The sequence below is a fragment of the Myotis yumanensis genome, unplaced genomic scaffold, assembly GCF_028538775.1.
Source record: "Myotis yumanensis isolate MYYU_CA2020_CCGP unplaced genomic scaffold, mMyoYum1.0.hap1 SCAF_6, whole genome shotgun sequence".
NCBI lineage: Eukaryota > Metazoa > Chordata > Mammalia > Chiroptera > Vespertilionidae > Myotis > Myotis yumanensis.
In genome coordinates this window covers 51,567,194-51,581,180 of record NW_027223757.1, presented here as the reverse complement: position 1 = coordinate 51,581,180, position 13,987 = coordinate 51,567,194, and the positions used below count along the sequence as shown (strand labels likewise).

General features: G+C 41.0%; 1 protein-coding gene across 3 annotated transcripts in view; it reads right to left on the bottom strand.

Annotated features, from left to right (window-relative positions):
* Positions 1–13,987, bottom strand: part of BACH2 (BTB domain and CNC homolog 2) — a 336,731-nt gene that overhangs the window by 88,732 nt on the left and 234,012 nt on the right. Inside the window, exon 1 of one of the 3 annotated variants that reach the window (XM_070418071.1) lies at positions 11,961–12,036. The exons of the other annotated variants lie outside the window; for them this stretch is intronic. Coding sequence (XP_070274172.1) covers positions 11,961–11,969 — 9 coding nt within the window. The 5' untranslated portion in view covers positions 11,970–12,036. Of the gene's footprint in view, positions 1–11,960; positions 12,037–13,987 lie in introns of those variants that run through there. 3 annotated transcript variants of the gene reach the window in all.

Sequence of the window (13,987 nt, the reverse complement as noted above, 5' to 3'; positions counted from 1 at the left end):
CCATTGCAGTCTTCCCTCCATAATATCCCACACTGACCGTGAAGGTCAAATAAGGCTGTGGATCTGACAAGTGTAAAGTACTACTCTGCTTGCATCAGGGATTATCCTCACCACCATTTGCCTAATTCTACACACGCTTATACCAAGAACGTCTGCTCTTATGGGCACTTAACCCTGATATACTTCTCTTTCATGCCAAGAGAAGGCGTCTGACAGATGGGGAACTCGTATTGCTTCCTATCGAATAACATTCCCTAAATGATTCTAGCTCCTCGTGTTTGCTAAATGTGCGTGCTCTGAATAGTCTACCTGCTTGTTACAGGCTTTCCCTGGCTCTCTCTCTGCTGCCTTAGCATTTGTTTCATACACATCAGTATCCTCCTTCATGGTGAGAGGCAGTGAGGTGCAGTGGTGACGAGCCATGCTCTGGAGCCAGCCTGTGGGCATCTGAATACTGACCGCTACGGCCCCGCAGACAAACTGCACACTCTGGGCAAGGTTTCCCTCATCTGTAATCCGATTGCTAGGAGGAGCCAGCAATTTAAAGCACAGATATGCAAAGTGTTTACAACAATCCCTCTGAGTGTAGAAAGCACTCACTAAATACTGTGTATGTTATGATTGATAGAGACAGTGTAGTGTGATGGTTGAGAATTAGGATTGGGAGCCAGGCGACCCGGCTCTGAATCCTGACTGTGCCACTCACTAACTGCAAAATCTCTGGCAAGACACATCACGTTTTTTGTGCCTCAGTTTCCCAACTTGTACAAAAAGGTTATGGTAAAGAGCATCTATCTGGTAGGGTTGTGAGGATTAAAACAGACACATACGTGTTTGTTCATTAGTTCATTCATTCACTCATTCAACATACAGTGTTCAATAAAATTAGCTCTTTTTTCTCAAACACACCAACTTTTTCCGTTCACTTTTTATTCCCAGATTGCCAATGACTCATCCTTTTTTCCACACTGGCATCTCCTGCTTTATCCCTGCCTACCCAGCTCAGGCTCCCCCAGCCACCTCCCTGCCTCTTGGAATTACAATCCTTCTCAAATGGCATGGATTTAAGGCAACTGGAGCAGGGCTGGAAATCTGCATTTTGACCTGCATGGCAGCTGATCCAAGGCAGCCCTACAAACCGAGAATGTCACCCTGCCACTTCCTAGAGCTCAATGACATGGCAGCTACTTAAGTTCTCTGTCTCCTTATAGGTGAAAGGAAGAGAAAACCCGCCTCCTAAGAGGCAGGAGACTCAGGTGATGGCTCGAGCCCTGACCCCCTTCAGGTCTTTGCTCACATGTCAGCTTCTCTGGAAGGCCTTCTGGGCCACCCTATTAAACCCCACCCCAGCCTCCTGCTGGCTCTATCCTCCTTCCTGGCTTTATGTTACTTTTGTTTCTGCGGAGGCCTCCTTCAAACCTCTGCTTCGCACATCTTCCTTTGTGTCTTTTCTGGGCCACCAGGTCGCCTTGCCTATCCATTTATCCACAGAAAACTTAGTCTATTGTGAGCAACACGAATGTTAGAGAAAACTAATGATATGACCTCCAAGATACGAAACCAAGATAATGGGACGGTACAAAAGCCATAGGAAAAGCTTAGACTGACACAATGAAAGAAAAGCGAACATTTATAGAGTTTCTCAGTGCAAGGGTCTTAAGTGTGCTGTATTTCCAAAGCTTTCTGGGCTCGACTATTCACAAATAGTGAGACATATTCTTTATCCATTGGTTCTGTACAGTGTGGGTCCTTGCAGAGTATAATTGAGCTGTTCTATCTTGGTAAAAGCTTCCTCGCTCCCCCTTCTGAAAGATGGCTTTAATTCCCTCCCTGTAAGTTGGCAGCCTCCCATCTCAAATTGCCAGAGGACCAATCATGCCCACCCTTTCAGCAGCACCTAAGCATCCAAGCCCTCAGGAGATGATGGGCACTCAGGACCTCCATCGGCATCCTCAGGACAGTGTTTCCAGAGTATGCCCAAGCTTGGCAGGACCACTGCCCGGGCCTCTGCTGCTCTGCGACCGTCCATGTCTCTCAAGGGCCTGGGATTCCGGGACGATGGTCAGAGGAAGGTTTCTGATCTTCATTCCAAAATCAGACAAGCACGAAGGGCACTGAGTAACTCTCCCTCAAATGCCACAGAAAGGTGCCTTAGTTCTAGTCACAATGGTCTGAGGACAAGATCCTCCTTAATAATTTATAATTTGGAATTATGACACCGGAGCCAACACAACCAATGAAAAAATAAACCCCTCACGATCTTCCTGGGAGTGTGGAGGTGCCTTTGCATTGTAATCCTCAGGAACAATCTCCTGTGGATGGTTTTCTGACCAGCTTAGAAAAAGGTTGATTAAAAAACGGCATATGCATTGTAAAGTGCCCTCTCACAACGCCTTCAAAATTCCCTGGAAAGAAAAAAGATGTTCACCTGTTTTTTTCCCCCCTTCGGTGTATGTTTCTACAGGAGACACTTGAAAACCAGAAAAAAGCCTCATCTTCTTGAAATAAAAAAATCAAATAAAAATAGCACAGCAGAAATTCCCATAAAATGCCCCAAAAAGTTTCTTTTCAATAGGACTCAGGCTGAATGGAAGACATTCTTGGATCCGGAGCGTTGGCTGGTTACCTAGGTTGCAAAGGACACCAGGAGAGACTCACACCAGGATTTCTTCGTTAGGATGCCAGTCAAGGAGAAGTTCATAATCCTTTCAGATTTTAAATTTCGTGTGTCTGTGAGGGGGAATCGCCATTTAGTGTTTAGGACAATTGGTAAAGAAGATTAGACCAGACTTTTGTCTCTCAAGATGTGCTGCACCCTGGGTTATGCTCATCAAAGGCAGAGGGAACTGGCTTTCCAGGCTACAGCACTGTTATTATTCTCTTTTTGAAATTGTGGTTATATGGAGACTGCTCATTGTTTAATTAGTATGGAAGCTGATACACAGAGAAGCACAACAACTATATGTAGTGCATTAACCTGATATTCATAACCAACATCTGGGTATTTAAATTTGACCAGATTTGAAACCTTTTAAGATTTCTTAATTATTCGTATGTGCCCACGGTTACTGCTTTCTTTTAAGAAAACATGGAAGGCTTAATGATTAATATACTAATTTCAAAAGCTCTCTCATACAGACTAGACTAGACCTGTGGTCTTTATAGGATGATCATTATTTAGTTAATGAACTCAGCATACTGAACATTTTCCAGCCACCTGAAACTCTCAAGTCGTAGTGTGTGAGTTTTCGGCCAATTAATTATCAATTACAACATCATAAAACATTAGCACAAAAATAGGGAATAATGAAATTTAATTATACACTATTCTTCTGAGTTGCTGCAAATACTATACAAGACTGATTCTGATTAATAATTCATTCAGCAATAAAGTATCAGGAAAGATAATTATGCAGTGCCACAATTCTCACACTGATTTTTATAATTACAGATTACAACAGTGTTAGCAATTTAAAAGGTTAGAGAGCTGTGGTAATTTGCTATGTCATCCTCAGCTATATTAATGCCTCTCTTTGAGCACCAAGGATAATTGAAAATATAATAATGGACCAAATCAGATGGCTTGCCCATGTTCTCCTCACCTAAAACATCACCAACTTGAGTACATTAGTAAAGTCAAGTCCTTGATAATTAGCCTCTTTCATTAAGTAGCCCCACTATTCACCTTTGGTTACAGTAGATGGAAGGGAGAAAATACGTAGGTATTCATGCTGAAATATGCAAACATGGAAACAATCATAAATAAGATACAACATGGATACCACTAAATTTGGTATACAACTTCTATGTGGTGTGACTATGAATACACATATATGTATATCTGTGTAATTGCCCCTCAGGTAATTAGACCTGCCAAGGGACCCACATAATGAAAGTTGAGACTTTCAAAGTTGGCAATACAGTTGAGTAAATAGCACGTGAGAAGATTCAAAGTTTATCCAATTACCCTCTCTGGGTTGTTTATATGTTGTGACACAACAAACTACTCTTGTCTTTGAGCTTTATTACACCCTGAGAATGAAAATATACTCTTCCTGCTAGGAATACTTAACTCTGTTCTGCTTTCATTCCTTGGGAAAAATACCTGGCTAACAACTGATAACTCTTCTCATAATCAGTATTTGAACGAAATTTCCACATGAGGATCAGTCCACATAAAGGAAACATATAGTTCCATGAATTAAAAAATCACTTTCTTCTTTGCTCTTCTGGATATTTTTTGGAAGAGATGAGCTAATAAACACATTGTGGCTTTTCTCTCTTGAATGCGTTAAAAATTCGACTAACTTCATGATTGATTGATACAGAGAAACAGATGAAAAATTTACAGGGACTAAAACCTTAAGCCTCATTTATTTTTTTATTTTTTAAAAAATATATTTTATTGATTTTTTATAGAGAGGAAGGGAAAGGGAGAGGGATAGAGTGTTTGAAACATCGATGAGAGGAACATCAATCAGCTGCCTCCTGCACATCCCCCACTGGGGATTATGCCGGCAACCAAGGTACATGCCCTTGACCGGAATCGAACCTGGGACCCTTCAGTCCGCAGGCCGATGCTCTATCCACCAAGCCAGACCGGTTAGGGCCCTTAAGCCTCATTTAAAAGAGTTCCTAGCAGAGTCTTTTGAGAGTCTTGCTGGGCCTGGAGATTCCTCCTAGAGCGGCGGTTCTCAACCTGTGGATCGCGACCCCTTTGGGGGTCAAACGACCCTTTCACAGGGGACACCTAAGACCATCGGAAAACACAGATATAATTACATATTGTTTTTGTGATTAATCACTACGCTTTAATTATGTTCAATTTGTAACAATGAAATTGGGGACCCAAATTTCATTGTTACAAATTGAACATAACATGAGGAACTGTATTAAAGGGTCGTGGCATTAGGAAGGTTGAGAACCACTGTCCTAGAGTATGCCAGGATCTGGATTCAGTATTTCCTTACAGCTGGCCCCCAAATGATACAGGGAGACAGGTAAAAAAAACACAAAGCTGCTTTCTAGTGTGAGAAAGATTTGGAGATAGGTCATCTGATGGAATTTGCTCCTTTTACAACTGTGGAAATGTAGGCTCAAAGACACTGATTTACTCAAGATTTCAAAACTATTTAGAAATAGAAATAGGAGAACCCAAGAGTCTCTGACTCCCAGGCTTCTACTAGATCATATTAGAGAAAATACGGGGGTGGGGGGGGCACGGGTTAGCACATGGAAACTATTTTTTGTTCCAAAATTATGCCCTTTTATTTACATTTAATTTCTACAAGGGCGATAAGTATAAAATAGGGAGAGGGGAGAGGAAGAGTAAGTCTAAGAGAACATCGTAGAACTGTAGCTCTTCATGTCTTCCTTCAAGCACAAATAAAGTGGGGTTTCTTGCGTCAGGAGTGCAATTATAAAACAAGGCATTGTTCTGGATGGGGCCTAATCAGCTTTCTTTCTGGGCCATGAGAAGGCGGCTGGCTTATGATCATGTTGTATGATGCCACACTGAAATGTAAATGTCCTTCCCCCTTTTCAACTACTCCCTTTCCAAAGCTTTACTCCCAGTAGAGCAATCAAACAGGCTCCCTGCATATTTCTGTAAATCTGTTGATGGATTCATCAGGAGACTCCTCGCAGGCCATACTGTTCCCTATTTTAAGTAGTGGACAGGGAATAATACCGGCAAGTAGACTTTGGTACCACATTTGAAAGGTCCTGTATGGTTCTGTACTTGGAATTTTTCTAACATTTTATTATGAAAAATTTCAACTTACAGAAAAGTTTAAAGAATCTTACAATGAACACCTATAAATCAACATCTAGATTCTATAAATAATATTTACAGTGCTTATTCCATTACACACCTATCCATCTATATCCATCACTCCATCCATCTGTCTATCTATCTTATTGTTTCTGTGCATATCATTTGCTAGAGTTCTAGATTTGCTTATATTTTTTTTCTTTTGAGCTAAAATTTACATACAGACCTCTTAAGTGCACACTCACTGGATTTTGATGAATATATATCCGAGTCTTGTCAAGCTATAAACTATAAATACTCTAGAAAGATTCCCCATCCTAGTCAGTCCCCATTGCCCAATGCAATCATTGTTCTGTTTTTCAAACACAGACTAATTTTGCTTGCCCTAGAATGGTTGAATTTTAAAAATTAGGCCTCCGTCAACAGTTAAGTGGCTAAATGTTCTGTTTTTCTTCCTCCAGTCAACAAAATACTTTATTGAGCACCCATAATAAGCCATACACAATGGAATCCAGTGACAACAAAATAATTATTGCATAAAAGTAGAAAAATAACTTCAATGGTGGTGAGAATTGTGGGATTAATTATATTTCAAGGGCGATTTGGATGCACAACCAGAAGGAAAGCCACACACCACACCCTGTATCTGTTACTCATTTGGAAACTTGCTGATTCTTTGACAAAAAAATAAAATCCATACCCATGCCCAGTGGAAAAGTAGGGCTCTGTAGGATTTTTGGAGTAAGTCAGAAAAATGAGGAGGTTTTTTTTTTTGTTGTTGTTGTTGTTTTTTAAAAAGCCCATCTTCTGACTAACAGTATGGCTCTGTGATAAAGATGATTGTTCTGTGATGAAGATGAATGGCCAGTGTGTCAAGCCATAACCTATGAAGACCCAGCCCCTAGTTTTATAGAACTGTACAATCATGAAGGAGGCTACCAAAGAGCCAAAAATGCTTCTTGTTCATTTTCTTTGAACCTAACTATGGGCAGTTAGTGGACTGGGCCCTGCATGACTAACAAGATGAATACACCTTGGTTACACAGCATTGGGTTACTTCACTCAGCAAGAGCTCCACAATGACATACTTCACAAATCAGCCACTAAAATGGGATTAAAACACTCTTCTATAGCAATTTCAATCCTCTTTAAAAATTCTTCTTTAACCCTTGTTAGGCATTGATTATATTCCCCCTTCCACCTCCACCACCAAGATATGGTGAAGCCCTCGCCTCCAGCACATCAGAATGTGACCTGATTTGGAAATAGGGTCACTGCAGATGTGTTAGTTAAGATAAGATGGTGCTGGAGTAGGGTGGGTCCCTAATCCAATATACTGGTGTTTTTATAAAGGGAACTCCGTATAAGACAGAAGAGACAGTGAGAATACCATGTGAAGATGGAGGCAGAGATCAGAGTGATGCATCTACAAGCCAAGGAATGAAGCCAAGGACTAATGCCACCACCAGAAGCTAGGGAGAGGTAAGAAGGACTCTGTCCTGCAGGTTTCAGAGGAAACATGACCCTGCAGACACCTTGAGTTTGGACTTCTAGCAACCAGAACTGTGAGACAATAAATGTCTTCTGGTTTAAACCACCCAGTTTGTGGTACTTTGTTACAGCAGCCCCAGGGGAGGAATACAGCTCTAAAAAAGATTTCTTTCCCCTTTTGATAATTAAAAAAACAACAACAACACCTGAAACATAATTTGCTTGCAGAAAACTGTATCAACCATAAAGGTACAGATCAATAGATTTTTCCAAGTAACCACCAACCACCCAGATCACACATATCACCGGCAACCCAGGAGTTTCCTTCATGCCCCATCCCAGTCATTAAGTTTCCTTTATGTCCCCACCAATGTAACCACCATACTACTTATTTTTTAAGCGTGTCTGGCTTCTTTTGTATATTATGTTTGTGAGATTCATCCATGCTGTGTGTAACAGTGGTTTCTTTTGAAGACAATGTAAAAAAAATAGCATTAAATTTTTGTTTGTTTTAGTTGGTTCAAATTTCAAAAGGTACAAATGGTATAGTGAAAGTCTCCAAAATCTCCCCATCCCTGCTTTCCAGTTCCATAGTTCCACTTTCTAGAGGCAACTAATGTTTCCTGTGTATCCCTCCAGAGCAGCAATTTGATGGGTGCCACAAGAATTTTTAAGTACTTGACTATTTAGTCAGGGGTACTGACATCTTTTCCCTTAAATTGTCAAATAAAAAAATGACAACAGCCAACAGAACAGTAGCCGTCCAGTGTGAATGAATCAAAATTATACCTATTTTTTTGTCAGATCACCAAAAAATATATTATATCAGTATGCTGCTGAATTTTATTAACTAGTTTGTGTGTGCCATGAGATGGAAAAGGGATTGCTAGTCTAGAGGGATTTTTTGCCGATGTATGCAAAGATATATACATTTATACGTAAATCTCTCTCCTTTTTTAATACAAAATTTAACATATTATACTATTATGCACCTTGCTTTTCACTTAACATTCTATCTTGGGTATCATCCCATAATAACATATAAAAGCTTTCTCATCCTTATTTTATGGCTATATAGTATTCAATCTATGAGAACATAGGATCATCTTTATTGATAGCCATCTGGGTTGCTGTCATTCTTGTGTTGTTATAAACAAGGTTGCAATGTGGAACCCTGTAGTTTTGCACATGTAACTTTGTGCATCCATATACTGTCCCCAAAACAGAAATGCTGCATCAAAGTATATAAGCTTTAGTAATTTTGATATTGACAAATTATTCTCCATTTAGACCGTACCAATTTAAACTCCTACCAGCAATGTACAAGAGTATGTCCTTATCCGTAATTTTTCTAATAGGTTGTGTTATCAAACTTAAAAAAAAAAAGAATCTGGAGAGAGACCCAGAACATCCAAAAGAAGGCCCAGAAGCTTGCATTGCTTCACAGCTGGGCCTCATCTGAGATGACTTTTTAAATATAAACAAACAAAGATGAGGAATCTGCAGATCTCTCCGTAGCTCCTGCTGGGTAGCCTCAGGCAGAGGCTAAATTAGCACCTCCTTAGCGATCCAAGAGCCAGTGTACCCAGTGGTCAGAGTGGGACCATCCAGATTACAACTCCTCAGATCCATAAGGGACACACTCAGGGGGCAGACTCAGTGAGCACCAAAGCCCCACTGAACCAAGTCTTGCCCCAGAAGGGTGTCTCCAGCACAAAGTTCTCCCACCATAGACACAGCTGATTCTCACAGCCAATTGGCCTGGAGGTCAATTCCTCCCAGTGATAACTACAACAATCAAGGCTTAACTACAACAAGACTGTGCACACACCCCACAAAGGGGTGCACCAAGAGTGTCCACCTCAGGTAATTGGGGAGGCTGAGCCACTGGGCCCTATAGGACACTTAGCACACAAAGCCACTCTATCAACACAGGGAAGCAGCCAAAATGTGGAGACAAAGAAATAGGTCACAAATGACAGAAATAGAGGAAAGCAAACTATTGGATATAGAGTTCAATACCACGTTATAAGGTTTTTCAAGATTTTCTAGAAACCGCTGATAAATTTAGTGAGATCTTCAATAAATCTAGTGAGACCCTCAAGGATATGAAAAACGACCAACTAGAAATTAAGCATACACTGACTGAAATAAAGAATATTATACAGAGTCCCAACAGCAGACTAGAGGATCGCAAGAATCAAGTCAAAGATTTGAAATATGAAGAAGCAAAAAACACCCAACCGGAAAAACAAAAAGAAAAAAGAATCCAAAAATATGAAGATAGTGTAAGGAGCCTCTGGGACAACTTCAAGCATACCAACATCCGAATTATGGGGGTGCCAGAAAAAGAGAGAGAGCAAGATATTGAAAACCTATTTGAAGAAATAATGACAGAAAACTTCCCCTACCTGGTGAAAGAAATAGACTTACAAGTCCAGGAAGTGCAGAGAACCCCAAACAAAAGGAATCCAAAGAGGACCACACCAAGACACATCATAATTAAAATGCCAAGAGCAAAAGACAAAGAAAGAATCTTAAAAGCAGCAAGAGAAAAACAGTTAGTTACCTACAAGGGAGTACCTGTAAGATTGTCAGCTGATTTCTCAATAGAAACTATGCAGGCCAGAAGGGAGTGGCAAGAAATATTCAAAGTGATGAATACCAAGAACCTATAACCAAGATTACTTTACTCAGCAAAGCTATCATTCAGAATTGAAGGTCAGATAAAGAGCTTCACAGATAAGAAAAGGCTAAAGGAGTTCATCACCACCAAACCAGTATTATATGAAATTCTGAAAGGTCAGCAAGTGAATCTAAAAATCAAGTGAATAAAAAAATCTGATGAACAGAATAAACTGGTGAATATAATAGAATCAGGGGCATAGAAAGGGAGTGGACTGACAATTCTCGGGGGGAAAGAGGTATGGGGGGTGCGGGAAGAGACTGGAAAAAAATCATACACCTATGGATGAGGACAGTGGGGGGGGGGGGGGTAAGGGCAGAGGGTGGGGGTGGGTGGGAACCGGGTGGAGGGGAGCTATGGGGGGGGGGAAAAGAAGAACAACTGTAATAATCTGAACAATAAAGATTTTAAAAAAAAGAATCTGCCTGGCCTTGCTGGCATGGCTCAGTGGTTGAGTATCAACCTATGAACCAGGAGGTCATGGTTCGATTCCCAGTTAGGGCACATGCTGGGGTTGTGGATTCGATCCCCAGTGCTCTCACTCCCTCTCCCTTTCTCTCTGAAATCAATAAAAAATATTTAAAAAAAAATCTGCCTGCTTGGTAGGTAAAAATAGCATCTCATTATAGTTTTAATTTGCATTACATTTTTAATAAATAAAGCAAGATATAGTTCATGTTTTGAGCAGCTACTGATATTTCCTTTTTCTGTAAATTCTGTTAATAACCTATTTTTTTTTGTTATTGCACTGTTGGGTCTTTTTTCTTAGGGTCTTGTAGAAGCTCTTTACATACTAGGGAAATCAACCCCTCCTCTTATATGAGTTGCAAAGTATTTTTCTTAGTTTGCCACTTGTCTTTGCCTTTATTTATGGTTTTTCTATAATTGAATTCATTTTATAGTTTTCCTCTTATAACTTCTGGATTTTGTATCATACTTTAAAAGGCCTTCTCATTTGTGGATATAAAGAATTTCCCCCTGGATTCCATGGGAACTTGTTTTTAAAATGTTGTCTTTGATTCATTTAGAATTTATCTTGAATTATCAATAAATTTTATTATTGCCAGACAGCTATTAATGATCCCTGCAACATTTATTGAACAATTCAGCTTTATTGCACTGATCTGAGATGACTTTTTAAATATAAAGTAAAATTTCAAATGTACTTGATATTATTCCTGGACTCTACACTGTACCATTGACCTATCTAATTAATGCCCTAATTAAAATACATAAATATATTTGTTATATATTTTAAGTCTAAAGAACAATTTTCTCTCATTTCTTTTCTCTCTTTTTTTTATTTAATATACCAAACAGATCACCAAGGTTTGGACTGTGTGGGGTTTTCAGCCATGGTCCAGTGAGACACTCTCTCCCAAGGGAAACAGGTGAACATAGAGAGATTTACACCAGACAATGGCAACAGCTGAACATTTTAATTCTCTAGGGTGCTATATCTCAGAAGAGCATAGGACAGGAATTCTTGTTCCAACCAGAGTCTGGGTCTCACTTCGAGGGAAAGTACCCAATAGCTATGAGAAGAAAGAAAGTACACAGGTGACACACTAACTTAGCTATGTGACTCTGAGCAAGTCATGTCCCCCTTCTGAACCCCACCTCCTCCTCTAGCCACCAAGAATTTGGGCCCAACACTTTGTAAGAATTTGTTGAATTTTTGGAGATAAATAGACTCACTTTCATGAGCTTTGTCTAGAGTGGAGCTATTATTTTTTCCCTTTAAAAGGTCTCTCGAAATACAAGAACATCATTTAAAAGTGAGATCTTGCTGTAGATGGGTATGTTCCACTATTAGATGAGAAGGGGAATAAAGCCACATCCATTTAAAATCTGACTGAGGACCAGGGAGAATAAAACCCTCTTGGTCTAATGACAGGACTAAATTGGGTTCTGTTTCAAGTTGCCATTGAGTTTGAGTTCTTTAGAAGGAAGATAAAACAACCTCAAAAAGAATGATGTATATAACAGATTAATTTCCAGAGCACTCACAGATGCCATTTATGTTGCAAGTCTTCCTTCCTGAATTATTTTCAATTTTCAATTGAGGGGTTATTTTAAAGCAAATAGATGAACCTGGTGAAAGGGAGAAAGAGAGTGAGGAAGGAGTTCTTTTTCCCCCCCGCACTCGCTCGCTGGCGTGGGTGTGATTAAGTACTCGCGGGGTATGATTAAGTAATTAGGTTGAGGAAGCTCTGGGAGCCGCCAGGTGCCTGCTCTCTGGGTGTTCGGGGTGTTCACAGAACCAGCTAGGCCAGAGCCTCCGCTCCTGTCCAGGGATGAAGCTGGCAGCCTGGGCTCCTTGCAGGCCCCCCACGGCCAGACCCCCTCTCCCCCTGCCGCCAGGCTGCTGGGGCTGCCATGACACGGGCACGGGGCCCGCCCTGCCTCGCCTGAGCTCAATCCCTGATGGCCGCGACCCAGTTGCCCAAGTTTGCTTCCATTAAAAATGTTTGTGTAATTCCAACCCTCAGCAACCGGCTTCCGCCGGCGGAGGCAGCCTGCACCCTGGGCAAGGTCACCTCTGAGGAGACCAGGGGCCTGTGGCTGCGACAAAGGTGGTTGTGAGCACAGGGGCTGAGGTGGGGGAGAGAGGGCTTTTCTCTCTTGAATGCATTAAAAATTCCACTAACTTCATGATTGAATGATACAGAGAAACATGAAAAATTTACAGGGACTAGAACCTTAAGCCTCATTTAAAAGAGTTCCTAGCAGAGTCCTTCGAGGGTCTTGCTATGCCCTTCATCGGAATCAAACCCGGGACCCTTCAGTCCGTAGGCCAATGTTCTATCCACTGAGCAACACCAGCTAGGGCCTGATTAATATTTTTGAAAGGTTACTTGAGGTTCTATGTGGAAAGAGAGTTGTTGTGCAGTCAGACTGGAAGCATGCTGGGAGGTTCTTGCAGCTTCTAGGTGAGCAATAAGGATGGACCAGACTGGGGTGGGGCAGAAGAAGTGGTGACAAATGGCTGGATTTGCATATATTTGGAAGGTAAAGCTGATGGGCGTTGATAATGGATTGGACATGGAATATGAGAGAATGATTTAAGATGGCTTCAAGGATTTCAGTTTAAATGACCGGATAAATGGAGTGTTATTTACTGAAATGTGCAACCCCAGGGAAGGATCAGGTCTGCTGGGGTGAGGACAAGCGTTGGTTTAGATGTGCTAATTTGAGAAGCCTACTCTAGACAGCACTATGGATATATTACATAAGCAGCTAAACACATAACTTAAGATTCAGGGCAGGGTTGATTCTAGAGATATAAATTTGGGAGTCATTAGTATCGAGATAGTACTTAAAAGCCACAGGACTGGATGAGATCACTGAAGGAGTAAGCTCATGCGGGCTGAATGAATGAATAAGCAAGTTTATGTGCAGGAAGGAAGATGTTAACAGGTTCACAAAATCTGATTGTAGAGATCGGACAGAGAAATAACACACAGAGGGATGAGAGTGCACAGAATGGATTTTTCTTTCTGTCTAGGTGGCCAATTCAGATTTTTTTGGGTTCTCAGAAGAGCTTGTATCTCAAATTATTGAGGGGACACAATGGACCATAGGACAAGTTTCCATTGCTCAGCATGTGGATAAGGCGCGGCAACCTCCTTTAGGCTGCTTGGGAACTAAGCACCTTTCTGAAAGAGTGCCTATCAGAGCACATGGTGCAGGCTGGAAGCCATGAGTGTGAGTCCTTCTGGAAAGAAAAGACAAGGACAGATCCACGCAATGTGTTTCAAATTAGGGGGTGGGGTAAGATCACAAATCCAATATCTGCAAACAACCTTTATGTAACCATGTAGTCTCTACTGAAGTACCAGGTGGGCGACTTTCCACAACTAAGACAAACTAATCTTTGCCATAAGCCCAGGAAAAGTTCTGTAGAATTTGAGATAGTTAAGCTGTACTTCTCAGAAGTCAAAAGCAGGTCAGTGGGTCCACCACATTCTTTTGGTTACTTCGAATATCGTATTACCCAATACTAACAGCTTCTCGGGCCCATAGGAATATAATCA